General features: G+C 40.5%; 5 protein-coding genes across 11 annotated transcripts; 2 read left to right on the top strand and 3 right to left on the bottom strand.

The window, feature by feature from the left end:
- Positions 1 to 43: 43 nt before the first annotated feature.
- slc5a6b (solute carrier family 5 member 6) lies at positions 44 to 8159 on the bottom strand. 7 transcript variants are annotated; one of them, XM_058615044.1, is made up of 19 exons: positions 8084 to 8155; positions 7886 to 7982; positions 7277 to 7317; positions 6631 to 6797; positions 5721 to 6177; positions 5548 to 5613; positions 5201 to 5252; positions 5050 to 5117; positions 4611 to 4765; positions 3914 to 4054; positions 3483 to 3612; positions 2616 to 2704; positions 2321 to 2433; positions 1976 to 2046; positions 1800 to 1886; positions 1413 to 1573; positions 1220 to 1326; positions 1000 to 1121; positions 44 to 458 (listed from the first exon to the last, which is right to left on the bottom strand). In XM_058615044.1, the coding sequence occupies exons 5-19, from the start codon at positions 6066 to 6068 to the stop codon at positions 324 to 326; spliced, it is 1845 nt and encodes a 614-aa protein (XP_058471027.1). In that variant the 5' UTR covers positions 6069 to 6177; positions 6631 to 6797; positions 7277 to 7317; positions 7886 to 7982; positions 8084 to 8155; the 3' UTR covers positions 44 to 323. The 7 variants fall into 7 exon arrangements, with proteins under 7 accessions (XP_058471027.1, XP_058471028.1, XP_058471024.1 ...); XM_058615045.1 differs by lacking the exon at positions 7277 to 7317 and having other exon boundaries at positions 6584 to 6797; positions 8084 to 8159; XM_058615041.1 differs by lacking the exon at positions 7277 to 7317 and having other exon boundaries at positions 8084 to 8159.
- A 93-nt stretch (positions 8160 to 8252) lies between these two features.
- On the top strand, positions 8253 to 12465 carry cenpo (centromere protein O). The gene is made up of 6 exons (XM_058615050.1): positions 8253 to 8541; positions 8673 to 8824; positions 9772 to 9922; positions 10024 to 10295; positions 10931 to 11090; positions 11554 to 12465. Exons 1-6 carry the CDS (start codon positions 8520 to 8522, stop codon positions 11661 to 11663), a joined length of 867 nt encoding a protein of 288 aa, XP_058471033.1. The 5' UTR covers positions 8253 to 8519; the 3' UTR covers positions 11664 to 12465.
- On the bottom strand, positions 11807 to 12944 carry LOC131444577 (uncharacterized). The gene is made up of 2 exons (XM_058615051.1): positions 12513 to 12944; positions 11807 to 12429 (listed from the first exon to the last, which is right to left on the bottom strand). The coding sequence occupies exons 1-2, from the start codon at positions 12631 to 12633 to the stop codon at positions 11807 to 11809; spliced, it is 744 nt and encodes a 247-aa protein (XP_058471034.1). The 5' UTR covers positions 12634 to 12944.
- A 332-nt stretch (positions 12945 to 13276) lies between these two features.
- tp53i3 (tumor protein p53 inducible protein 3) lies at positions 13277 to 17040 on the top strand. Its single transcript, XM_058615653.1, has 7 exons — positions 13277 to 13381; positions 14092 to 14167; positions 14258 to 14431; positions 15242 to 15509; positions 15594 to 15806; positions 16244 to 16440; positions 16558 to 17040. The coding sequence occupies exons 2-7, from the start codon at positions 14114 to 14116 to the stop codon at positions 16753 to 16755; spliced, it is 1104 nt and encodes a 367-aa protein (XP_058471636.1). The 5' UTR covers positions 13277 to 13381; positions 14092 to 14113; the 3' UTR covers positions 16756 to 17040.
- Positions 17041 to 17541: 501 nt separating this feature from the next.
- LOC131445333 (SH2 domain-containing adapter protein F-like) lies at positions 17542 to 22824 on the bottom strand. The gene is made up of 8 exons (XM_058616340.1): positions 22321 to 22824; positions 20939 to 21179; positions 20670 to 20771; positions 20359 to 20521; positions 19895 to 20152; positions 19512 to 19683; positions 19095 to 19214; positions 17542 to 18613 (listed from the first exon to the last, which is right to left on the bottom strand). The coding sequence occupies exons 2-8, from the start codon at positions 21173 to 21175 to the stop codon at positions 18427 to 18429; spliced, it is 1239 nt and encodes a 412-aa protein (XP_058472323.1). The 5' UTR covers positions 21176 to 21179; positions 22321 to 22824; the 3' UTR covers positions 17542 to 18426.
- Positions 22825 to 23302: the final 478 nt, after the last annotated feature.

Below are 23302 nucleotides of genomic sequence, written 5' to 3'. Positions count from 1 at the left end.
TGTACCGTACTTGACTTTTCAGTGGCAGAAAAACAAACAAATATCAAGTACAAAACCCTTTATTCTAAAGGTGTTTCCCTCAGCTGCATCACAAACATCAACTCGCACACTCTTTACAGTCAGGCAGTCATTTCAGTTGTCAATATATACACAGTAGTAAATAAAAAAAAAGACGCTTTCTCAAGTAAAGTACAGTTTTTTTTTACATGTCAGGGCTCAACTGTATGTTAATCAGTGACATGACAGATGATACTGCACGTCATACTCGACGTGTGATCATCAGTGAAATTAGTGCTTGTTAATATTATGTTTCAAACGAGAGGTCACAGAGACGTCTCGTGCTCCACACATGTCACGTGAGCATCGGGGAGAAACGCCTCCGTCTCTTCCTGCGACGGTCCTTCGCCTTGTCTGTTGCTTTCTTTGCACTGTAAAGGTTGCCTTTGTTGTAATGAGGGCTGGAAGAAAGAAAAACAAACAAAAAAACTGTTTAAACACTTTATGACAGTTAATCAGCCGATATATTACAAAAATGTAGCCAACAGCTGTATACCTAATCCAAAAATATACAATTATGAATATAGGCAGAATATATACTGGAGGGAAAATGCATCCCTTTTTGATGATTTTGTTATTCTACCTCTGTTTGGTCTTCACTAACGGAAATGACATAGCATTTGTGCGCATACACCAGCAGCCTACAGGCAAAAAAACTGCTTTTCTGAGCAGTATAATTAAATTCTGTCATTTTTTCTAGTCATACTCTAACCTGTTTGCAGCCGTCTTATTATACTAATGCAACGTTGCAGATGCCTTGGGTTGGGCTGCCATAGCAACCATGTTTTGGCCTTGTAGAGGAAAAATGATAATGTGATTTTCTGTGGATGTAGCTTATGGGCCAAGTAAGAAATGATTCCATTTTGGTAATTAACCAATCATTAGTTAATAATTACAAAATAATTACTCGATGATTTGTTTTTTTTTTTCCATTTGTCTTACCGTTTGTCCCAGAGGAGTCACACAACACAGCTTCTTTTTCAGGCGGTCAGGCAGAAAACAGAGGAGTTTCCCTAACAATGGATAAACTGTGCCTGGTGTCACATCCTCTTCTTTCATGGGGCCTGAACAGGAAACATGCAAATCAAAAACTTTAAAGTCAGACTTCAAGCCTACAGCATGAATGTCAAATGTAGAGGGTACGGTAAGTTCTCTCCCCTACCTGTGATGAAGCTGATGATCAGGCCTATTAAAATGACCGTGAAGCAGTTGAACCCACTGTACCACATGTAAGACAGTGAATAGAATCTCTTCAACCCAGAGGGTCGGCTAAAGAGCAAAGAGAGTGGGGGTTAACTTGACCCGAGTAAAAGCGGGAACACGCGTGTCTGTCTGTCTGTCTGAGTGACTCATACCTCAGAGTGACATTACTCAGTGCAGTCCGAATGGCAGCGATCGTGGTGTTGACGGTGCAGTCCGTTTGCAGTGGTCTAGTGGTGGAACTGTGGGTGAAGATGGACCCAATGCCAATCCAGAAAGACAAAGACAGACCGGCACCAAGACCTGCCACCGCTCCCTAGAAACAACAAATTAACTTAAGAGCTTTATGACATTTATGACAGCGGGTGTTGGTGTCCAGACCTTTACTGAACTGCTCACTTCAGCCCTCTGGAAAGGGCAACTCGAGTGTCTTTATGAAGTTTTATTTCACACTAGTGAGTAGGTTGTAAACTGACTGAGTAACTACACGACACTTCAACACTTAGGACTCTCTACAGATTTCATGATGATATTCGACTCACAGTGGAGTTGGCCCAGGGGAAGAACATCCCGAGAGAAAACACACCGAGGATAGGACCGCCGACCATCCCAAAGATTTTTAAAGCCACCTGGAATTCAAACAGTCAGCACAAATTTAGAGGAAAAAAAAAGAAAAAAAGACTTGGTTATCATTTCATCATACGATCTGTGAGCTTACCTGGAGAACCGATTCCCCCATCAGGTGCGTGAGATAGGCCATGGCCAGACACAGCAGCCCATAGGAAAAAGCTTACAGGACAAATGCATGATTTACTATGTGGAACTTGAACATGACATTGTAATAGACCCAAAACAGCACGCAAAATAACAGAAAGTCATTCACGTCCATGGTCAATTTAGAATCTCCAATTCACCAAAACCCCACCTACATGTCTATACAAGAAAAAACCCCAGTCCCAATCTGTGAAATTAACCAGGGGAAGCACAAGTGCATCACAAAAGGTCCCTAAATTAACATAATCAGTCTTCTTCTTCAGGCACTTTCAAGTTTAAGAGAGCTCACCCAGAGCTTTGGAGAGCAGGAGCGCTCTGCTCTCTGTCATAGCTGGGAAATGTGGTTTGATGAGATCTTCCATTGTCACGGTGGCCAAAGAGTTAAAGGCGGATGAGATGGTGCTGCGCAGCAAAAACACAAAAACAGAGGGTTCAATGATGCAACCTTTCAACGTTCAAGTCATGATCTAAGAATATTTGTGTTAAAACTACTTAAAGTGTTTTGACCAAGGTACAGTGTATTCTCTGTTTTTGGTGAAAGGGAAACTGAATGTATGAAGGAATACAACTGGGCAGAGACAGACCTGAGTGCTGCACTGAACAAACAGGCAACAAACAGTCCAGGCAGCCCAGGCAGACCTTGCAGCATATCCATCACAAAGTAAATCACCATCTGTGGAAGAAAAAAAACAGCCATTTACCCCATTTACCTGGCCTATTTATTAGTCACCAGAAAACAAACTTCAAATTGTAGTTTCACACTTCAGGAAACAGGAAACCATATCATAATCATATGCCTGTTTTCCCCAGAACATGAAGCAGATAGCACAGTGGACAATGACACTACCTCAGGCTGCTGTGCATACATTATGTGCTGTCACAAGCTCCGACAGGGGGACGATTGTGTGAAACTCACGTGTCATGTCCACAGATGGACCTCAATGGCGTGTGTGTGGTTCTCTGTCACATGTTTAAATGTTATATGTCTCTCTTCCTTCTTCCTCCTCTTCTCTCTGGTGCACCAGTGTTGTGTTCATGTTCAGGTTTCAGCCCCCGTCACTCTGTCAGATTGGCTTGTGTAGTCTGTAACGTGTTGTACAAGAGTCTCTGTAGCCCGTCTTGTCCTCATCATGTGCCCATTTGGGCTGGGTATTTCCTACAACCTCATGCGATTCATATCCTATACAATTACTTTTGAATAATGACCATATCCTAGATGGAATTTACTGCAACGGCTGCTTTATTCATCTTGTAAACGAAGGGAAAGGATGTGTTGATGCTGCCACCTACTGGATTTATCCTGCACTGCACCTGCACTGCTGATGTTTTACGTGTCAAGACTATGTCACAGCATTTGCTGATGGCTTGGACATGCATCGCCGCGGGCACGGAATGCGCCCCAAAAGTATGACCGGGCACTTGCAAGGAGGAAATGACACACTGACACTCACCGCATTACTGGAGGTGGCAGCCAGCTTGTCCGAGTGATCCTCTCCACAGTAACGTGCAAACATGACCAAGCCCATCACACAGCTGAGAGCCAGAGCCAGCTGCAGTGAGGGAAACACCATGTAGCAAGACCTGCAGGAAATAGAAGTGCAGATTATTGATCAGAACACCTATAGGTGTTACTGATGTTAATTGATGTAAACATTGATGATGACTAATTCCTTAATAAAATAACTGCCCACATTCTTATGGACAATGCCAATGTATGGAGTAGAGAGATTCAGGACACTACATGTCACATTAAAAGCCAAAGGCCTTCCATGATGTACCCGTTATTCCAATTTACTGTGCAAATACAAGCTCATCAAGACTCACTGACCTTTCACATCTCAGCGTTGGTTTTATTGTAAAAAAAAAAAAGCACAATGTGTACCTGACAGCCTCCTTCTCGGTGCGTGCGCTGAGGTATCTCTGAACCTGAGCCTGGTTCACTCCATACAAAGACAGCATGAGGAAGATGCCGCCAACACCCAGAGTCCAGAAAGTGTGTCTCTCTATAGGATCTGGGTTCAGGCTGAACACAGAAAACACCTTTAATTCAAACAGATCTACAGCCGCCATTATTTAGGATGTCATAAATAAATATCACAATATCATTTCCCTTGACAGCATTACAACCAAAGTTTAAATATAGTAAGTCGCATGTCTGAATTGTGCCAACAGTCAAACCACAAAGTATTGTTGCTATTTTTACTCATTAGTTTCTTCTCTATGGTAAATGTGAATTTAAGAGGAATAAACTATTGTGTGTTTTTGTAAAAACCTGCAAACACAAGATTTCTGTTAAAGCTCAACACGGTTGGGATGATACATTTAACTTACATATGTCCACACAGTTTTGCATAATATATGCTTTATTGTAGGGACCATACAGTTTTACTTGTAAAATAAAATAAAATAACTGATTTCTATATTGTTGTACAATTAAAGTGGAACTAATTGATAAATGAATGTAAACAATGAACAAAGGAAATAAGTCCCACATCTATCACTTCCCATCACTCGTCATCAACATCTCCACTTTCCTGACGCCGCTCCTTTTCCCCCCACAAAGTGCAACAGGGACTTACTCGAGACCAGAGATGCGGTTTCCCTCCCAGACCTTCCTCCAGACTTCAGAGACTCCTCCAGTCTTCTGCACCCCCACCACAATGACAGCCAGCTGCCCGGCAAACATCACAAGAGTCTGAAAGACGTCCGTCCAGATGACCGCCTTCAGACCGCCCTGTCAGACACACGAGGAGGAATGGCAACAATAAAATGCTAAATATTGTGTATTCTTCCTTTATATTAGCACATAATGCCTCTAAATTAAAGACAATTCTGTAAAAAAGGCTTATTATGCCATGTTTTGAGGATTACCACCTCTCTGGGATGAATAATACGATCAAGCAATTGAGTAATTATGCTAATTCCGGCATATTTACACTGTTTCTTTCTGCTTATTTGTTGATTAATGTGCACTGTCCTAATTCAACAAACTATATGTGCAATGAACCAATAACTCACAAGTGTTGTGTACAATGCGCACACCAGCCCAGTGGCCAGCACTGTTCCCCATAGTTCAAATCCAGTAACTGAAAGAAAACACGGGTCACATGTTCAGATCTAGTCCAGTCAAAACCAGTGAGTCACAGAAAAATGGATGAGCTTGTCTTACCTGCATTTAGTGCAAAGGCAGGAGTATAGACACAAACTCCCATATAAACAACCTGAGGGCAAGAAACCGAGAGACATTTAAGAGACTTAACATACATAAAGGAACACAGAGGTACACGAATATAATTTGCGAAGCTGTAACAGCTGTAAACAGATTATTGGAACAATATGCTGGGTTTCTTTATTTAGAATAAAAGACATAAACTCCGTAGTTTGATTTTCACACATGATAAACACATCCACATTACATTCATGCAGTGAAGTGCATAGATTGTTTATCTGCACTGTGGTAACAATGTTATTCAGACAGTGGGAAAGTGGGAATGGCAGTGTAAGTGTTGCACTGACCATCTGAGCGATGAAGGTCAAGGTTCCACAGATACGCACCACTTTGCTGAACCGCATTTCCAGATACTGTAAAGCAACAACAAAGGTCATTACGGAAACACACACACACACACACACACTGAATATGAATCGCCTTAAACTCAGTACAACTGTAAAAATATTACAGCTTCAACCTGGAAAGAGCTAGACAGCTGCAGTCTGTAGAACACCGGAATGTAAACATGAGCTGGAATAAGAAGGCCCAGGATGTAGGCACAGCCGATGAACCAGTACTGAGTACCGTGGTTGAAAATCTCCGCCGGTACGCCGATGATTGCCACAGCGGACTGGAACGAGGCAATGAGCGACAGGGAAACAGGGAGACAGCTCATGCTCCTGTCTGCCATCAGAAACTCCTGCGTGGTGCGCTGGCGGCCCCCCGACAGAGCGTAGTACAGGCCGATGCCCATGGAGATGACAAGCAGGACGGCAAAGACCACATAGTCTGCAACGGTAAAGAGCTTCTGGTCGGACAGGTCCATTGTTATTGTCTCGTGGCTGCAGCTGTAGGTTTCTCCTTCCTGCGGTGGCACACTCAGACGGATGGCAAACGTCTCCGTCAACACCCATTAGTCGGCACAGTCTAGCAGCCTTGAAGAAAGAGAAAATACTGAATGAATTAATCTCTGCTCTGAGTGTGTTTCAGAAAACAAACCACAACTTTCATTCCTGACTGTCCAACCAAATATTTTCTCAAATAAGTCATAGATCAGCCCTTTGACATCACTTGGATTCTTTTTTTAAAACCAAATATATGTTGCTTCCAGTTTGAGGTGAAATCTTTAAACCACAACCAATAACAAGAGTTTAATGCTTCATAAAAGCACTTTTCATAAAAAGTGACTGGACCTGTTAAATCTGGCCTTTTTCCTTTGTGAGCTCCTTAAAACTAAGCAAAAAGATTTATTAGTCCCACAACAAGGAAGATAAGTTAACAATTATTCGATAATATAAGTCCCATAATGGGTAAATGTACATTTTATTGTGGATGCATTACTTGATTAATCCACTGATCATTGCAGTTTTAGCTGGCTAGAATCACACCTCATATCTTGGATTCCCTCTGAGCTGGTTTTCTCAAAAAGTTCTTCTTTCCCAGATGGAAGAAACCGAAGGTCAAATGAATAGTCCTTTTGTTGTCACCCAGACTAACTTGTTTTCAGCAGGAAAGCATGTTTACGTGAGACAAACCACCAGTCTGTGAAACAGGACTGCAGACAAATAGAAGGTCAAACAAGTTCTGTGTCAACTTCCACCGCCCCCCCCCCCCCCAACTACCCTGATCGTGAAATATGGAGTGCTGCTTTGCTTTAAAGGCATAGTGTCCTGTTACTCTGCCTCCTGTTGCTACTATGTTTACAAACAAAAAAAAGACTAACAGCTGCAACTAATCTCTGTTGGGGTTTTCTCAGGTCAGTGATATCAAAATGTTCAAAAAATACCGCCAACTCTTGTCACTTTTCCCACAAAAATGCCAACATTTGCTTCTTTTGTTTTTTTCTTCATTCTATACTCCAATCAAGTAAATATCTACATGTTTGTATTGTTAGTTGGACATAAAGAGGAATTTACTAGGAATCTACTTCTCCTATGCAAAATAATTTTGACCAACAGCATAGACAAAACTTTTTTTTTTTTTGCCATTTTTTGGATCATTTTTAGTAAACGCCCCAATCACCACCATACCTACTTGCAATAATGTGCTCTCAATTCAGGACCATCCACAGATGTCTGGTTATGTCACAGAGGATAAATCAGTTTATTACAATGTGAAATCTGACAGTCTTCGAAATCACTCATGTTTGAACCTATGTTATGATTGATATTTATAATAAATACAAATATGCAAAGGATCACATTATCATTTAGGAAAATAGCTGATTGGTCCTCAAGTCTATTGACTGTTCGGATTAGACATATATACCAAATATATATATATGAGGCAGCATCATGTAAGATGATCACTGTTAAAATTCATGTTAAGTGGGGGTAATGGTCATTTTTGAATAATTATTCTCATTTTCATTTGAATAACATATTTAAGTTATTACTGTGTGATATTTGTTTTGTCTAAAATAGTAATTTGACACTGTGGCTTTAAGTAATATTGTGCCTCCTATTGGCTGTATTGCGATTTTGATAAAACCTCCATTACCGGGTCTGCCCTGTATCTGACTGATCTGATAATTAAACGATCCTCTTCAAAATTACGACTTTCAAAAATGTTTTGTTGCCAAATCAAAAATATTGCTTTTCCTATAAATTAGTTAGAGCAAAATAGCTAAATTAACCGACTCACCTTCACGTGCCAACAGCACCGATTAGAGGCACCATGCTGTTTACTGAGCAGCGTCACAGTCACACACGTTACTTAAAAACGACTTCCTTCAGCGTTTCTGGGAACAAACACAATGGCTTTAATTATAGCACAAATAAATATGACGTGTTTGTCTCATGTGCTGCGTTCATAAAGTGTGAATGTGTGAATTCCACGCACCACTCTACGTTGCTCTATGTCTCCACATGATCACGCTCAATGTTCTTCCGGGATGGAGGAAGCTCAGCTGTGGGCGGTGTCAAATGTTGCATTCACGTACTCCATTCCAAGGTACAGAAATTAGGAGTGTTTTTTTTCTGTAGACTTCGCCGTCTACGTGTGCGTTACGTGCAACCACTAACTGCCACTAACAACTCCAATATTACGAACTATATTTAGCACAAATGCTTATTATCAATGTTCGCCTACCGTCTGAGTCACCCGAGGGAACATTCGTGTGAATCTCGCTGTTTGGATTTCTGTTTTTCCGATTATTCCGATAACACGTGAATCATCGCAAAACAGGGGCGCAGAGCCGCCAAAATCGAAAACCCGGAACTTGCAACGACTATTTTCCACACAGAACAAGACTTAAATAACAACATTTTAATGAAAGATGGAGGGATTGTCCTCGAAGGGTAAGTCATGTCGTGCAAAGCTACGGTGATGAAGTTCGTGTGCGACGATGCTAGCTAGCCAACCCTAGCAGCTGGTGGGTGATAAGTGCTTATATTATATGTGCTAAATCTAAGTGTGGTTTTGTTTTCAGGGGTTTTAAGTCACCTAAGTGTGCTGGCGGTTCAGACGAAGAGACGCAGAAATCCTCCCCAGCAGTCGACGCGTGTGAAGGAGCTGAAGGCTGAAGCTGAAGCGCTGATGATGCGGAGAGAGCAACTGAAGGCAGAGATACAGACACACAAGGTGACACATGACGTCAGAGCACAGCTTATGGACTTCTCATCAAAACTATGTAAAAAAAAAAAAAAAACTAGGAGTCCGAACGAACTTGTTAACTACGTTTCAAGGCAGTCAGTATTTAGGGGTGGTAGCTTACCTCACGATGTGATAATACATGCTCCACGATACCAATAATATCATGATACAACAATTCTGTGATTATCAATGTATTGCAAGACAATCATATAGTGATTATAAAAGTTTAAAGTGCAGGATTTCTCTGTTTATTCACAACATAGAGAACAAAGTGCATAAAGTCTATGTATTGAATGTGGCTGGAGCATCTCTTAACGTAGCTTTCTCTGCCATTATCCCTCTGTTAACTCCCTCTGACAATGACAATACATCACCAAATCGATATTTTGACCCACCCCTTATCAGTATATCCCAGAAATGGCTGATCACACTAAAAGTTGTAGTTCCTAAATTTTGTTCATTTTTGTTGTTTTTGATGTTATTATTCTGTTATTATTCCTCTGTTTGATGTTCCTGAGCAGCGCCAACGAGGCTTTGTCAAGCAAAAATATCAGACCTGACTATAACAAGCACGTTATGCAGGTATACACTAATAAAGTGGCTGATGAGTGTAGAGTGTTTTTTCACTTTGTAAAAATATACCTTCAGTTACCTGACATTTATCTTGATAGTTCCCTCCATCCATCTTCTACTGCTTTATCCTCCATATGAGGGTTGTTTGCCTAACCCCCAATCCTGCATGTTTTTGCACTGGTGGAGAACCTGGAGAAACCCACGCACACACAGGAGAGAATATCATCATAGTCATTGATATAAAAGTTGTTATTGTAATTACATTTTTTGCTCATTTTTTGCCCATTATTGCAAATGAAATGGTCACTAACTTCCCTGTAAGCTGATGACTTATTGCTTCTGGTCACACCCTCTTGCGACAGAGTCTTCAGAGAATGCGGCTGTCGATGGACAAACAGTGTTCACATGAAGGAGAGGAGGAAATGGATGAAGACTCGGAGAACTCACAGCTACTACAGCTGATGGCCAAACATTCACAACTGAAAGATCTTCTGTATGCCCATCACCTGATTGGTACGACAACCATGTCTTTGTTGTCAGCCATTTACAGCAGTTTCATTGTCAGTGTTTCTTAACCTTCTCCCACCTTTGTGTTTATATGCTGGTGGCACTAGGTGGGTATGACATCATCAATACAAGCCTTGGTAAAGGAGTGTGCGTGTCTGTGACAACGGCCTACGAGGGCGTTTATTTAGACACCTACAACGTGGAGATAGACCTGAAGCCTGTGCTGAGGATCACTCGTCATAACGTTCCCCCGTTCATTCCCCTGAACGAACTCGCTGAGCAGAACAACATACAAACAAACATAAAGGCTTTTCTGGACGTGCTCAGCCAGCATCTCAACGCCCACGCTGGACGGAAGCAGCAGCTGAAGCTCGTTAAGGTGCCAGACTTTGTTGTTTTTTTTCTAGTAAATCATAAAACGTCTCAGAAAAAAGCTGCATGTGAAAGTGAATTCTGTCATAAAAATAAGTGAGACTTCAGGCCGGTCATGTTTTCTGCATAAACATAGAGTAATATTATCATTTAATTCAGATTTTGTCGTAGAAAAGTGAATAATTGTAAATGACATACATTATAACAACTGTATTTTATTGTCAAAGCTAAAAGATTCATCCATCCATGGAATAGTAATCATTTTCATAATCGTTCAATCATTTTTTAATGTTGAATTTAAGCATTTGTCTGGCTGTCTGATTTTACATAGACAAAAACACACTAAAAAATATCAAACTAATAAAAAGTCAATGTCAGTTGCAGCTGTACTACATGTCAAAAATGTTGTCTTGCTTAACATAACAAGATTCCTTTGTGTATTTATGATATTTAGCAGTAGAATTCATACTTTTTGGTAAATGTTTTGTATATTTTTTAACATTTTACACATTTTGGATTGAGAAATGGCCTTTGTAACCAAAAACTTGGTTGAATTAATAACAATAACAGTGGGGGACAAGTATGCCTTGTCACATAATTTTACACTGACTGACTGACTGTGTCCTGACTCCTTATTCACAGGAGCGATTCCCGTCCGTAGACGTGATGGAGAGTAATGTCTTGTGTTCTATACTGGTGCTGATGTTCACCGTGCCAAGGCAGAAGACTGCTGTCCTCTGCACGTTGAACTACTCTGACCACACCAGGTGTCTTCCCACCACAGTGCACATTCAGTGCGAAGGTAGGACTGTGATCACGTACCTCCATCTACTGTATCCAAGATTGTGTGTCATGTCAACGCTGAGCATTAGAACACTGAAACACATTCATTTATTGAAAGAAATTCTCAGTTTCCAGCTCTGAAATTCACATTTTTTTGTCAGTTTTCTATTTGGTGTGCCACAACACTGTAGTTAAGGCCAATTAAAGTTAATCACTATATTGGGGGAACTCTTTATCATAATTGTAGCTTCAAATTTAACTTTTACTTCATTTCAGCTTTTGGTAAGGTAATAAGATGAAGTTAATTGAGGGTTTTTTTTTTAAAGGCAAACTTGGTGAAGTTAGGGCTTAAAACAAAATGTTCACATTTGTGTTAAACTAAACATATTTATACATACAATATTCATTTCTGTCAAATAAGGCAATACCATCGGTATGATGAACTGAAGTTTTCCTGTTATATGTATTTATTTTCTTTGCAGACAAAGACCTTCCTGAGTCTCCAGAGTGGAAGAAAAAACAGAGCCTGCTCATGGAGATGCCAGTGCACAAAGCTTTGATGACCATGAAAACGATGGGGGATATTCTTTAATATAAGAAGAAATATTGAAACCAATCCTCGTTTTTTTTACAAAATATGTACATACATCACTCTCACTGTTAATATTACAACTGTTTTTCTTTGTTTTGTAAATGTTGAATAGATAATAAAGTTAATGACCCTTTCAAGTTTCTCTATGGAGTTTCCAGTATTTCCACATCACTTTTATCCCTGAGACTTCTTATAAACTCCGCCACCCTCTTGTGTAATGTTTCCCTCTGAAGTCGTTTCACTCTGTCCATTTCCTCGCAGGCTTTCTGCCGCTGCCTGGCCAGTTCCTTTTCTGATATCGAGTCAATGGTTGCGATATTTTTCATCTGCATGAGAGACACGTTTGCCCGGATGTTGCCTCTGTGTCTCAGTGGACCTGTGGGCTTGTCCGACGTCAGTGGTGCCGACACTGACCGATTCTTCTGTGCCAGTTCAGCTCCCTCGTGTTGATGCTGGGACTTGCTGGAATAGTGTCTTCTGCCATCAGACGTGTGAACAGCCCTCACGTGTGTCTTGTGCTCTCCGATTTCTTTCATAGCAATGTTAACTATGGCTTTGGGTTCACACACTTTCACCATCACCACTCTCCCCTGCTCACGAATCAACGTGTCTCGCCTCTGTTGGAGCATTTTGAGCGTGTACCTGTATTGTTTGTCCAGCATGCTAAGTTTATGCTGCAGGTCTTTGTCCTCCTTTTGGTTAAGCACTCTCAGATCTCTGTGTGGGACAGGCCTTCTGTAGATTTGATCCATTTTTATATCAAGACCTAAAGGGAGAAGGTCATGATTTGGGGTAAATTGTTTTAAATAAATCTGTGTTTTAAAACCAGGTTAGTGTATTTTTTCTCACCCGATGAGCATCGTTCCCCACGGTGGTGTTTCACAGGAGTGTCCGCTGCTATGGCCGTCTCAGCATGTGTAATATAATAGTCCCATTGTATCTGAAGGAAAGTGAATGGCATTGTTGGCATTGAGTGTTGTTGAGAGATTAGATTTCATGATGCCGTCAGTGCACAGTCAGGGTTTGTGCAGGTTAGACAATGAATAAATAGCAATGACTCAGCTTGTATGTTACACTTAAATATGGCAAATGAAGGTGTCCTGTCCTGGAGATTCAGAGTTTGAATATGTTTATTATGAAATTATGAAAATATTCAAACTCTGAATCTCCAGGACAGGACACATTCATTTGCCGTATTTAACCTCTAATTAACAGTTTTTCAACTATGCATTTAAGACAGATACTATAGGGAATCTTTCCTTATGTAAAAAATAATGTATGTAGCCTTTTATTTTCTTTCACAAGAAACTCAAATAAAGACATCTAAATAGCCTACATCCTGAAATGTTATATTCTGTGTGACTGATTTTGTTTGGTGAGTATCTAAACATTTAATTAAGATTTGGTAGTTTATATATATATATATATATATATATATATAATGTACAACTACCAAATCACTGCATGTAATCCACTTTGCACATTTTGCATATTGCACATACTCCACACACCCAGTGTGGGAAACACCATGACACACTTTTTAGGCAACTTTTTCGTGCAGTATCCCTTTAACGTGTCACGTGACCTAACTTTCTGACCCCTCCTCCGCTTAATGGATGGTGAACCGCTTGCATAATGCATGGATGTCATAATGGCAGAAAGTTCCCTAAAACTTCAGTCGCCTGAGAGCCTCAGAGCCGTTGACATCTGTTTGCTTGGTGAGTCCATTAAAATGTTGTTGTTTGAACATGTTTGCGCATTTAGAGGAGAAACAGAGAGAAACAGCATGAAGTAAGCACCACCTGCTGCTGTTATAATTATAAATTGCAGCTGCAGTGAAACGTCATGCAGATGTTTGACTTTGACTCAATCAGACCTTTGAGCAAACGTGTCTGCGTTCAAACCGTGGAAGCGTTCACTGTTCGCGCATGCGCGTTAAACGCCAGGTGATTGCGTAATCTCGGCTCTTCACTGACCGCTAAACCGGCGCCACTGATGAACACCTGTTCCTCATTCTACTTCTGCTTCATAGTTATTAATGTCCTTTGACAATGTGTGCCGGGATACCATTTATCTCGCTGTATAAGTGTAATTATTTAGTTATTAAGACACTTTGAGGCATAAATAATCACTATAAATGTATTATACCTCAGATGTGACACCTGTTTTGATGTTCGTTATCTACGGAGCCACAGACATGACATAGGGGGCAAAAAAAATTGTGGCCACAAACTACTTCATGGCCAAAAAACACAACTTCACGACCACAAAATACTTTGTTGGGGAGATGAAAGAAATAACTCAAAAAAAGGTTACTTCACAGCTTCAAAATACTTCTTTTTAGGGGACATGGGGGGAGAGACAAATTTGGCCACAAATTAGAGTTTTCATAGTTGATAGTGAATTTGGTCTTTTCCTGTTTTCACAGTTGCCGCTGCAGTAACCACCAAATGCATCACATTCTGCAAACTGGAAGGTTTTTACTGAGAAGCACTGACCAAACAGTGAGTGTCTTAAACATCCAATTAACATTTTTGATTTTGTGAAGTTGCTCTTGTTTGTGTTTATAACCTAATCTTTTTTTTTTTTTAAAGACCTGGCACAAGAGTTGCTCAAGCTTTGCCAAGATGATGCGTGCAGTGTGTGTTGACGTACCAGGAGGACCAGAGAATCTGCTGCTGCGGACTGTTCCCAGACCTCAACCTAAAGATGGAGAAGTACTGATTAAAGTTCATGCCACTGCCCTCAACAGGGCTGATTTACTGCAGGTACAATATATTATTAATAATAATAATTACAAATCATGCACAATACAGTTTATTGTAAATATAAAGGCTTGTTCTTCTTCTAATGTGCTGGATGAATTATTTCCGGGTTAATTATCTCAAGAACACCTTTGACAGAATTTCTTAATAAACTTACATCTCAGGAACACTGTCAGTGAAAAGCTTTCAGTTGTGATTTGAAAGCTCCCTTACAATTATTTTGGATTCATTGTTTCAATTCAGGTGACCAAAGGTCAACATTTAAGCTCACAAACCATGTTTTTGGCCTTTTTAACATAAAACGTTTTAAAGCTACAGTGTGTAACCTTTGGTGATTGTTGTATTTGACGTTATAATTGCGTCTGTTTGGTCGTTGTGAACAGAAACAACACAACATTATTTGTATGCTACTTCCTTCATCTGAAAACAGGCTCAGTCAAGCAATATTATCAGACCTGACTGAGGGAGTAATCGTGTGTATACAGCAGCAACGCAGGGTTGGATGAGGGGCACGAGATGTTTATCCTGTCAAACTGCTGCACGACCGTTTTTTTTGAGCAGTGGAAGTCACTTCTGAAACTTGACATAAAATGAATCCCTTTCATGTGTGCAGTGTTGGAATGTCATGGTTTAAATGACAGTTGTTTATATTTAAAAGCTATACACTACAGCTGTAAGTCAAAGACTGTGTAGACTGAAACTGAACTGGTCAGTGGAGAATCAGACACAAGTCCAGACATGTTGCACGCAAATGATAAAGAATATCTCCGCTCATATTGGTCTGACATTACCGTGATGTATTGTTTGGCATAGAGGCGAGGACTGTACCCTGCTCCTCCTGGTGAGAGTGACATCATCGGCCTGGAGGTGGCTGGGACTGTGGACACTCTGGGCGCTGAAGTGAAGAGAGGCTGGAAGCCTGACGACAGGGTCATGGCTTTGCTCTGTGGAGGAGGATACGCCGAGTATGTGGCTGTACCTGAGGAGCTTCTCATGCCCGTTCCCTCGAATCTCACACTCTGCCAGGCTGCTGCCATTCCAGAGGCCTGGCTCACTGCTTTCCAACTACTGGTGCTCATAGGTAGCCATACCAGATTTTAATTGTATTAATTATGCACATCTGACAAACCCAGCATTCATTTCTGTATCGTCTTCTCTGCCACAGCTCAGGTGAAGGAGGGTGAAGTGGTGCTGGCTCACGCTGGAGCTAGCGGAGTGGGAACGGCAGCAGTTCAGCTCGTGCGTCTGTTCGGTGCCGTGCCCGTCGTCACAGCAGGGAGTCCAGAGAAGCTGAGGATGGCCAAGGAACTGGGAGCAGCAGCCGGGTTTGACTACAAAACGGAAAGCTTTGCTCAGGGAGTTCATGACTTCACAGGAGGTGAATTTTGAAGCTATGCTGCTGCATGGGTTATGGTGCTATTTTTTTTTTCCAAATAATATCTGTAATCCTCTTTCACTATTTCTGTTATTTATCAACTGATGTTAGAGTCAGAATCACTGTTTGGGGTATTATTTCTCAAATTTGACTGTAATTCTACATTTCACAATCTCTATAAATATAAAAACATTAATTTCTTTCAAAATAAAAGGCTAAATAACTAAATAACTATTTTTTACCTGTGAACCAATAAATATTTAGTGGAGGGTAAATGTATGTGGGAAAGCAATAATTATAGTGAATTTTAGAAGTTGTATGTACAACTATAGTATAATATTGATGAGAATGAAAGTTTAGGTTAAGGACAAGACGACTTCAGGAGCTCAGGGTCAAGTCTAACTCACTGTCAGCAGAATAACCCCATTGCGATTTCACAGGAAAGGGAGCAGATGTCATACTTGACTGTATTGGTGGAAAAAACTGGGAGCAGAACGTGAGTTGCTTAGCCACTGATGGCAGGTGGGTGCTGTATGGCACCATGGGGGGCAGAACGATAGAAGGTGATCTTCTGGGTAAACTGCTCTCTAAGCGAGGACACTTGCTCGCCAGCCTCCTCCGCTCCCGTAGCCTTCAGGTGAGAATTTACGTTTAACATTTAACAAATTTAAAAAAGCATTTCATGTTCTAATTAAACCCATCTTCAGTATTCACATATGTAATTGATGGCTGACGCCGCATTCTCTCTTCACAGTACAAAGCAGAGCTGGTCGAAGCTTTCTCACGCCGAGTGTTACCACACTTCTCAGACGCGGCAGCCTCTTTGAGGCCAGTGATTGACAGCACATTCAGCCTCGTGGACATCGCAGAGGCTCACAGGCACATGGAGGCCAACAAGAACATGGGCAAGATTATCATTAACGTGATTCCACAGAATCAGGACACTCAGTGACAAACAGCTGCGGTGGTTTTCATCAGGCAATTTCAAATTATGCACCTTCCATCAATAAAAATGTGGTATTTTGTATAGCATAGATCATTTTCGCTTTAGCCTTTCAAACTCTTGCCAAGAAATAGTATTAAGCAGCCTTACCTTGAGGCTGTTTTCAGTCCATGCTGTCATCGTCTGATTTGTCAGGTTTTGCAGCTGTGAAAATGTTCGTGACAAACACACTGAGCCAGGATCATGCTGTTGTTCAACTGTAAAGATATGTCACATTAAATACTTGACACTTAATCCTTTTTTTCTGAAATGTTTGTTATTTTAAAATTGCCTACATAATTCCTGGACGTGTTCCAATAAAGTGATTGAGAAACAATTACACTATATGGTCATTATAAAATTGCTAAAACATTAAATCTAATGGCAGCCTTGGAGTTTATTAGACTTTTTTTAAGTTATAGAAATTTTGTTTGATTAAAGCCACGATTAAACTTCACCACTAGATGTCAATAATAACAACGCACTTCACGAGTTGCACCAGTGCAAATACTGTTGTGCAAACACTACATCACTGCAGTTTCAAACATTATAACATCCACAATGTGTAAATGCAAATATAACCTCTTTAAAACGCAAACAAGAGCAGGCAGTGTCATGTTTGTGAACACATTCGAGGTGGAAATGCAAATCGGCTACAGGTTTTGCAGTCAACAGTAATGATACTGTACCGTGCTTATGAGCTGGTTTTAAAAATTAAATTAAATTAGAAACTTGAATAAATAACAGAAAACAAAATTAAAAAACAGGCAACAACTTTTATTTATAACAGACATTTAAAATCTTATAAAACGGCACAGTAAATATTCTACCAAAGCTTCCATAATAATCATGATCACAAAGCCACAAGCTTTCAATATAATACTGTAGTCATTACTCTCTAAACTACTATTGCGGGAGTCTGTTATTGTGAGTGTGAATTGAACACGTGACATTGACCGTCTGCTTCTCACATTTGAATCTAATGAGCGAACGACTCGCAGTTACAGCATCGAATAACCTCAGGCCTCAGTGAAACACGGACGTCGCACACAGGTGAGTATGTAGTGTCTGGTTGGTAGATACTGTTAACCCACATTTAAACGGATAATAACCATTGTTTGTTGTTGTTTCAATGTCACTTTAAAACTCACAATTTACACAGGAATAACAGCTTGGATTATTGGTATAAACTGAAACCAAAAAGAAACACCTCTATCACCTGCCAGTATCGGTCCATCTCAATAAATCTCATTACAAAGAGGCAAATCTCAGCAAATTCTCCTGCCTTAAGACATTTCCTGACTGTACTTTGTCTTTTACTACTGAGCTAACAATCTTAACAGCAAAAAATGGTTCATTTTCATGAATCCTCGATGTTTAAAACAGTCTCAGTGATAATACCAGTTCACAGGTGAAGGTTCACGAGGCACTGAGCTCTGTTGTGAAACTGCCAGTGTCATTTTTAAGAAAAAGAAAAAGAAGAAGAAGAAAAAATGGCACCAAACATTCCAATCTCTTGTGAGCATTAAAGGTAGAACGGCAGTGAAAATGTACATAAGAAAGAAACAGGTAGGCGTAGTTAAATATTGAGTATATGTTGTTTTCAGTAGCACCAGCAGGATTAGCTTGTGTTGGTCAGTGTCAGAGGGTCTGCACTATGACCGGATACAGCAGGGACATGTGTTCAGCGCCTCTGATTGGCAGCCTGTGTGTAGTGTAGTAGTGGATGACCTCAGGGATGGTGGAGAAGGGAGGGCTGTTCTCACCGAGCACGTAACGCCCGTCTGCTGACCGAGTGAACTTCATATGCATGAAGCCTTTGCAGCTCCTGAGGAACAGGGGAACATGCAGAAGGGGGTGAGACTTAGTATAATCAGCACTGGATTTTTAATATTCAATTGATTTTTTTACACTGATCAGCACTATTTGTAGCCACTTTCAGAATAAAATCACTGATCTCCACATAATTAACTTTTTCTAATGGTTAAAACTTTTTGAGTACTAGGTCTTTGATTCACTTTGCTCCTCTCATCCCTTTTCTCTTGCTCTCTCTGTCATTTGCACACACACACCGACAGTGAACCCAAACAGTCATGATGTCCGTGTGTATTTAAATAAAGGATGTGGTACCCAGATCTGATCTCAAGTGGTCAATGATGCATTTTATGAACAGACTGTTTGCATGCAATTAGTTCACTATGCATCTAGGGGAGTTGTAAAGCTGTTTGACACAAGGCAAGCTCCAAATGTGATGACCCCGGAGATTTTCTTGTGACTCTTACATGGAAACAAAAGACAGCAGTGTCTACCTGAGTGAGAGCGAGTAGTCATCGTGGCAGGACTGGCTTTTTCTCACCAGGTAAGAGTTCTCTTTGCACAGAGTCAGTAAAGTTTCTGCCTCTGACCGGCTCAGAGCTCCATGGTACCATCTGCAGGTGACATAGAGGAAACACAAGAGAGGACAGATTAATGGAAATGTCATTTTTTTCTTGGAATCATAAAAATAGCTCTAGTGTTTCATTAAAGTATGCTAAAAAACGACAGATCAAGACCATTACATTTGTCACAGTAAACAGGACAATCTTAATTATCAACTAAATAAGCTAAATTTAAGTTGGTAATACACCTGGTATTTTGGTTTAATCAGTACCAGTGGGTTCCACTGTACCCTCAAATGTCAAGCTGTAAACCTCTCTATCTCTAAAACAACAAGCATGTTTACTTACACTTGTCTCTCCAGAGGCATAGCTGGATCCACTCTCTCTCCCAAAAGAGGAGGAGTATCACCAATCAAACGGAGTGTAGAGTCCATTGAGGGAGACGTGACACCGGTCTTGGTGAGCCTGCTTTGGTCTGTTTGAGCTCGTGAGCGCTCTCTTTCTGCCCCTTCAAACTGAACTATAGCCAGAGAGAAAGAGGTTGCAGGTTTGATTAAAAACAATTATCATTAATCTTCAAATGTTAGCTGTAGGTAACTCAACTCTAGCAAGTCCACCTGCCTGCAGCTAACTACTGACGATGACTATGACCTGGATGACTCAGAACCTTCACAGAAAATTAGCAGTAGACAAATTTTGTGTGAAAACATGAGTCAAGAAAGACAATTTACCTGCAAGGGCTTTAGAGATGTTGTCCTTCTTCCATTCCCAGGGTTGGTCGTATTCATCAGCCGGCCTCTCATCATCCTGTGGAAGTCTGCTCTCCCTGGTGTCAAGGAGGCCGAGGCCGCATTCCACCTTATGGGTTTGCTGTTGTCCTGGTGGAGCAGCTCGGTGATGGTGACGAGTCCTTTCCTCGTATGGGTTATCATATAACTGGCCAGGGTCTCCACTTCCAGACCTGTTAGTTATCATGCTGTGCTGCAGTTCTTCAAAGAAACCATGCAGAGTAAATTACTGTGTTACATATTCATTCACAAGCAGGAAAAAAGCAACAATTTGAAAAATAATGTGCTTTGAAAGTAATGTTCTTGAAAATATTAGACCAAACTAAATCAAATAATCAGCAAATAATAACAGTACAGAACTGTTTGACCTTTTTAAATTTACATCTAGTGAGAGATAAAGATCTTACCTGATATGATCCGTTGAGCTTCAAATGGCTCCATATAGCTGCAACAGTCAGTTGGTGCAGGTTTGGGCTCCCAGTTTGGTCTAACTCTTGGATCTGGACGGGCATCAAATGGGTCAGAGTAGTCCGTGTCTGTGTCTGACACAGCTGGGGCAGAAGGAACCACCTTGAGAAGGAGAGAAAGACAGAGAATTTAACAATACATTTGGAGAACACAGTGTACCTATTTATTTTTAGAGAATACTGAGAGTGAAATGGAAAAAATGAAAGTAAATAGCATAGGAAATTAAGCACAAGATAAAAACAGCACTTACTGGTTCTTCTTGAACAGTCACAGGACTCAAGGGGATTGTGCAGCGGCCAAACTCCTGAGAGTCCACTTTGATCAGTCTGTGTTTAGGAGACACCACTTTCACCTGTATAATGTGAAAAAAAATAATTTTAATAATAGTAGAAACATCACCTTGATGCTAATCTTCACAAGTTGAGTATTTAATTATTTAAAAGAGCATTAATAGAATGGGACAAGGTATACAGAACAACACAAAGAAGACATGCTCATGACTGTAAAAGTAGGTCATACCTCAACACCATTAGGCAGCACTGCAGGGAAAGAAGGAAGGCTCATTGTGGCACTGCAGGAGCTGAAACCACCATTCTGGATCTCCTTCTCAGAGTGCTTGTACGGGTCCTCAAAATCTAGCTCTTTCTGAGCACGGTAAGCCCTCAAAATCTCACTCTCACTGTAATCTGGCCTTGGGGGCTGTGGAGGGTCACGCCTGCTGCCAAAGTTCAGGTAGTCCTTCAGCCACTTTGCCATGGATCTAGGGATGAAACGTTACACTGATAGCTTAGGGTGACATAAGCTGCTTTCAGACATGCAATGAATTCTGGAGATGTGTGAACACAAATGTCCGTAGATAGTATTATCTCTGGTAAATGTAAGAACTCCTTTATGTGTGCCCAAGCCAGGTGCCACCCACTCGCCTGGATCCTCCTTCTGTCCTTAATTCTTCTCATCCACAGAACCTACTGCTGCACTCATTATGTTAAACACCAAACTCTGAACCAAACGTCTGGACCCAAATCTCCAGACATTATCAAGAGTCCACATTTGTAACATAATAACATTTAATAACATTAAACAACCATATTTCAGAAATGAGAATTTTATTCATTTTATTGTTAATATTTTATGGCCTAAAATACTTAGTAACACAACATTAATGCAAACAAAATAGTTTGATTTATAGACGATTCAAATACAGCTCCATAGAAGTAAACGAAGATTGTAGACTGAAAGCATGTTTTCAGAATATATAACTAAAATTGTGGTTTCCTTTGTGCAACTACACCAATAAATGTCACATAAACCAAACCCTGAAGAGTTTAAGTCCATCAAGAAAAAGTTAAAAAAACATAAAGATACCCAAACTCAAATGCTAATCTCACCGTTTACTCATCTGATGCCAAATATTCGTGGGGGTTGTGTTCTTTGTTACCAATCATTAGTTCAAAATTAGATGAATGTGTCCGAGAGACGTTAATAATAATCAACAGGTTCAGTGAAAATACCTTCCCATGCTTATCTTACAACGTTTATTGCTAAGTAGGGAAGAAACGGTATTTAAATATTTAGCACGTAGCTAAACCTAAAGTTGCTCAGAAAAACGTCAGCTAATAACAACAACCATGAACAACTGCTAGTTAGCATTTGGGTTAATTTAGGGGTTCGCACAATTATTCAAATTACTTAAATGCCAGTTGACTATAGCATTTACTTCTGAACGTCCAACAACGAGCTTCACAGACTGGACTATTCTGACTGTATCATTCATGTGAAATAAATAGATGTTGAAGTCGTATAAGGCACAACTGATGTTTGGTGTTAACACATGCCAACGCTAAGTTAGCTAAGTGAAGCTGACGTCGTAGTTGCTAACATTATTACTTCTTAAAGCTCACCCTTTTTCTCTGCATTGACGGTTCCCAGGTCCAGTTGTGTATTCCCAGTTACCATCCGGTGTTTCGTTTTCACGTTGTTCCAGGTGTAGAAGTAAAACATTAAAACATGAAATCCGCCGTGCTGTCGAGACAAACGGGTCAGTCAGCTAACGTTAGCTGGACCAGACTGTCTTAAAGGGGAGTGGAGTGAAACAGCGTGATGGTGGGTCGACATAAAAGCTTCAGCTGTGTGGAGTAAAACACGAAACTCGAGCCTTTTACTTCCCGTCAAACCTAAACTTAAGCCCTTCGTTTCTCTCGTATAATCATGTGGTGGTCATTTACTGTGGTGCTCAATTTGGCTTTAAAACTGTGGTGATAAGTGGAAAATACTATAAAACACGCCATGCATTAAGATTTAAAGCCTGATCTGAGTGATAAAGACCTTAGTGGCGAAAACTGAAGTGTTGTCTTTCAGTGTAAATTCTGAATCAAAGCCATTGGAACTATTTTTGAGACGTGATGTTGAACACTCAGTTAGCGAGTGATTAAATCCACAGGAGGGCAGTAACGCAACATTATGGATGCTAAATAGGACGCCAAAGAAGAAGAAGAAGGGACGGAAAGGGGTCAAGGACAAATGGAAGAGGAGGCAGTAATAAAACATAATGCACAGATATTTAAACTCACTGGACGTTAAGATGTTAAGCTCCATACAACAACAAAATCATTAAAACTGAATCATTTTAGTCTGTGGACAAAGCAAGACCTTTGAAAATCATTTCCAGGTTAGAAAAACATCAGCATTTTCTGAATGGTTAGTTGCAGTCCTACTGGATATATTATTAGGTACAGAGCAGAGTGGTACCTGGTGTGCCTCTGCTTCTGTTTCAAAGTTAAATGTGTTGATCATTCAGAGATGGTCTTGTTAAGTTATTTGAGTTACTGTAACTTTTTTTTCTCTTTTCCAAACCATTCTCAGTAAACCATAGAGGTGGTTGTG

Source organism: Solea solea, chromosome 18 (genome assembly GCF_958295425.1).
Source record: "Solea solea chromosome 18, fSolSol10.1, whole genome shotgun sequence".
NCBI lineage: Eukaryota > Metazoa > Chordata > Actinopteri > Pleuronectiformes > Soleidae > Solea > Solea solea.
Note: the sequence above shows the minus strand (reverse complement) of the source record. Positions and strands in the feature narration are given on the sequence as shown.

Bases quoted from the DNA above. Each gene is read 5' to 3' on its own strand.
- cenpo (XM_058615050.1), top strand. From the start codon at position 8,520: ATGGAGGGATTGTCCTCGAAGG. The intron at 8,542-8,672 runs GTAAGTCATGTC...TTTTGTTTTCAG, and splicing joins GGAGGGATTGTCCTCGAAGG to GGGTTTTAAGTCACCTAAGT. The intron at 10,296-10,930 runs GTGCCAGACTTT...CCTTATTCACAG, and splicing joins AGCAGCTGAAGCTCGTTAAG to GAGCGATTCCCGTCCGTAGA.
- LOC131445333 (XM_058616340.1), bottom strand. From the start codon at position 21,175: ATGGCAAAGTGGCTGAAGGACTACCTGAACTTTGGCAGCAGGCGTGAC. The intron at 20,522-20,669 runs GTAAGTGCTGTT...CTCCTTCTCAAG, and splicing joins TGACTGTTCAAGAAGAACCA to GTGGTTCCTTCTGCCCCAGC. The intron at 19,215-19,511 runs GTAAGTAAACAT...TGTCACCTGCAG, and splicing joins ATGCCTCTGGAGAGACAAGT to ATGGTACCATGGAGCTCTGA.
- slc5a6b (XM_058615045.1), bottom strand. From the start codon at position 6,068: ATGGACCTGTCCGACCAGAAGCTCTTTACCGTTGCAGACTATGTGGTC. The intron at 5,118-5,200 runs GTAAGACAAGCT...GTTTTCTTTCAG, and splicing joins TGCCTTTGCACTAAATGCAG to TTACTGGATTTGAACTATGG. The intron at 1,574-1,799 runs GTGAGTCGAATA...TGTTGTTTCTAG, and splicing joins TCCCCTGGGCCAACTCCACT to GGAGCGGTGGCAGGTCTTGG.
- LOC131444577 (XM_058615051.1), bottom strand. From the start codon at position 12,633: ATGCCAACAATGCCATTCACTTTCCTTCAGATACAATGGGACTATTAT. The intron at 12,430-12,512 runs GTGAGAAAAAAT...TTCTCCCTTTAG, and splicing joins TGGGGAACGATGCTCATCGG to GTCTTGATATAAAAATGGAT.
- tp53i3 (XM_058615653.1), top strand. From the start codon at position 14,114: ATGCATCACATTCTGCAAACTGGAAGGTTTTTACTGAGAAGCACTGAC. The intron at 14,168-14,257 runs GTGAGTGTCTTA...TTTTTTTTAAAG, and splicing joins TGAGAAGCACTGACCAAACA to ACCTGGCACAAGAGTTGCTC. The intron at 14,432-15,241 runs GTACAATATATT...TGTTTGGCATAG, and splicing joins ACAGGGCTGATTTACTGCAG to AGGCGAGGACTGTACCCTGC.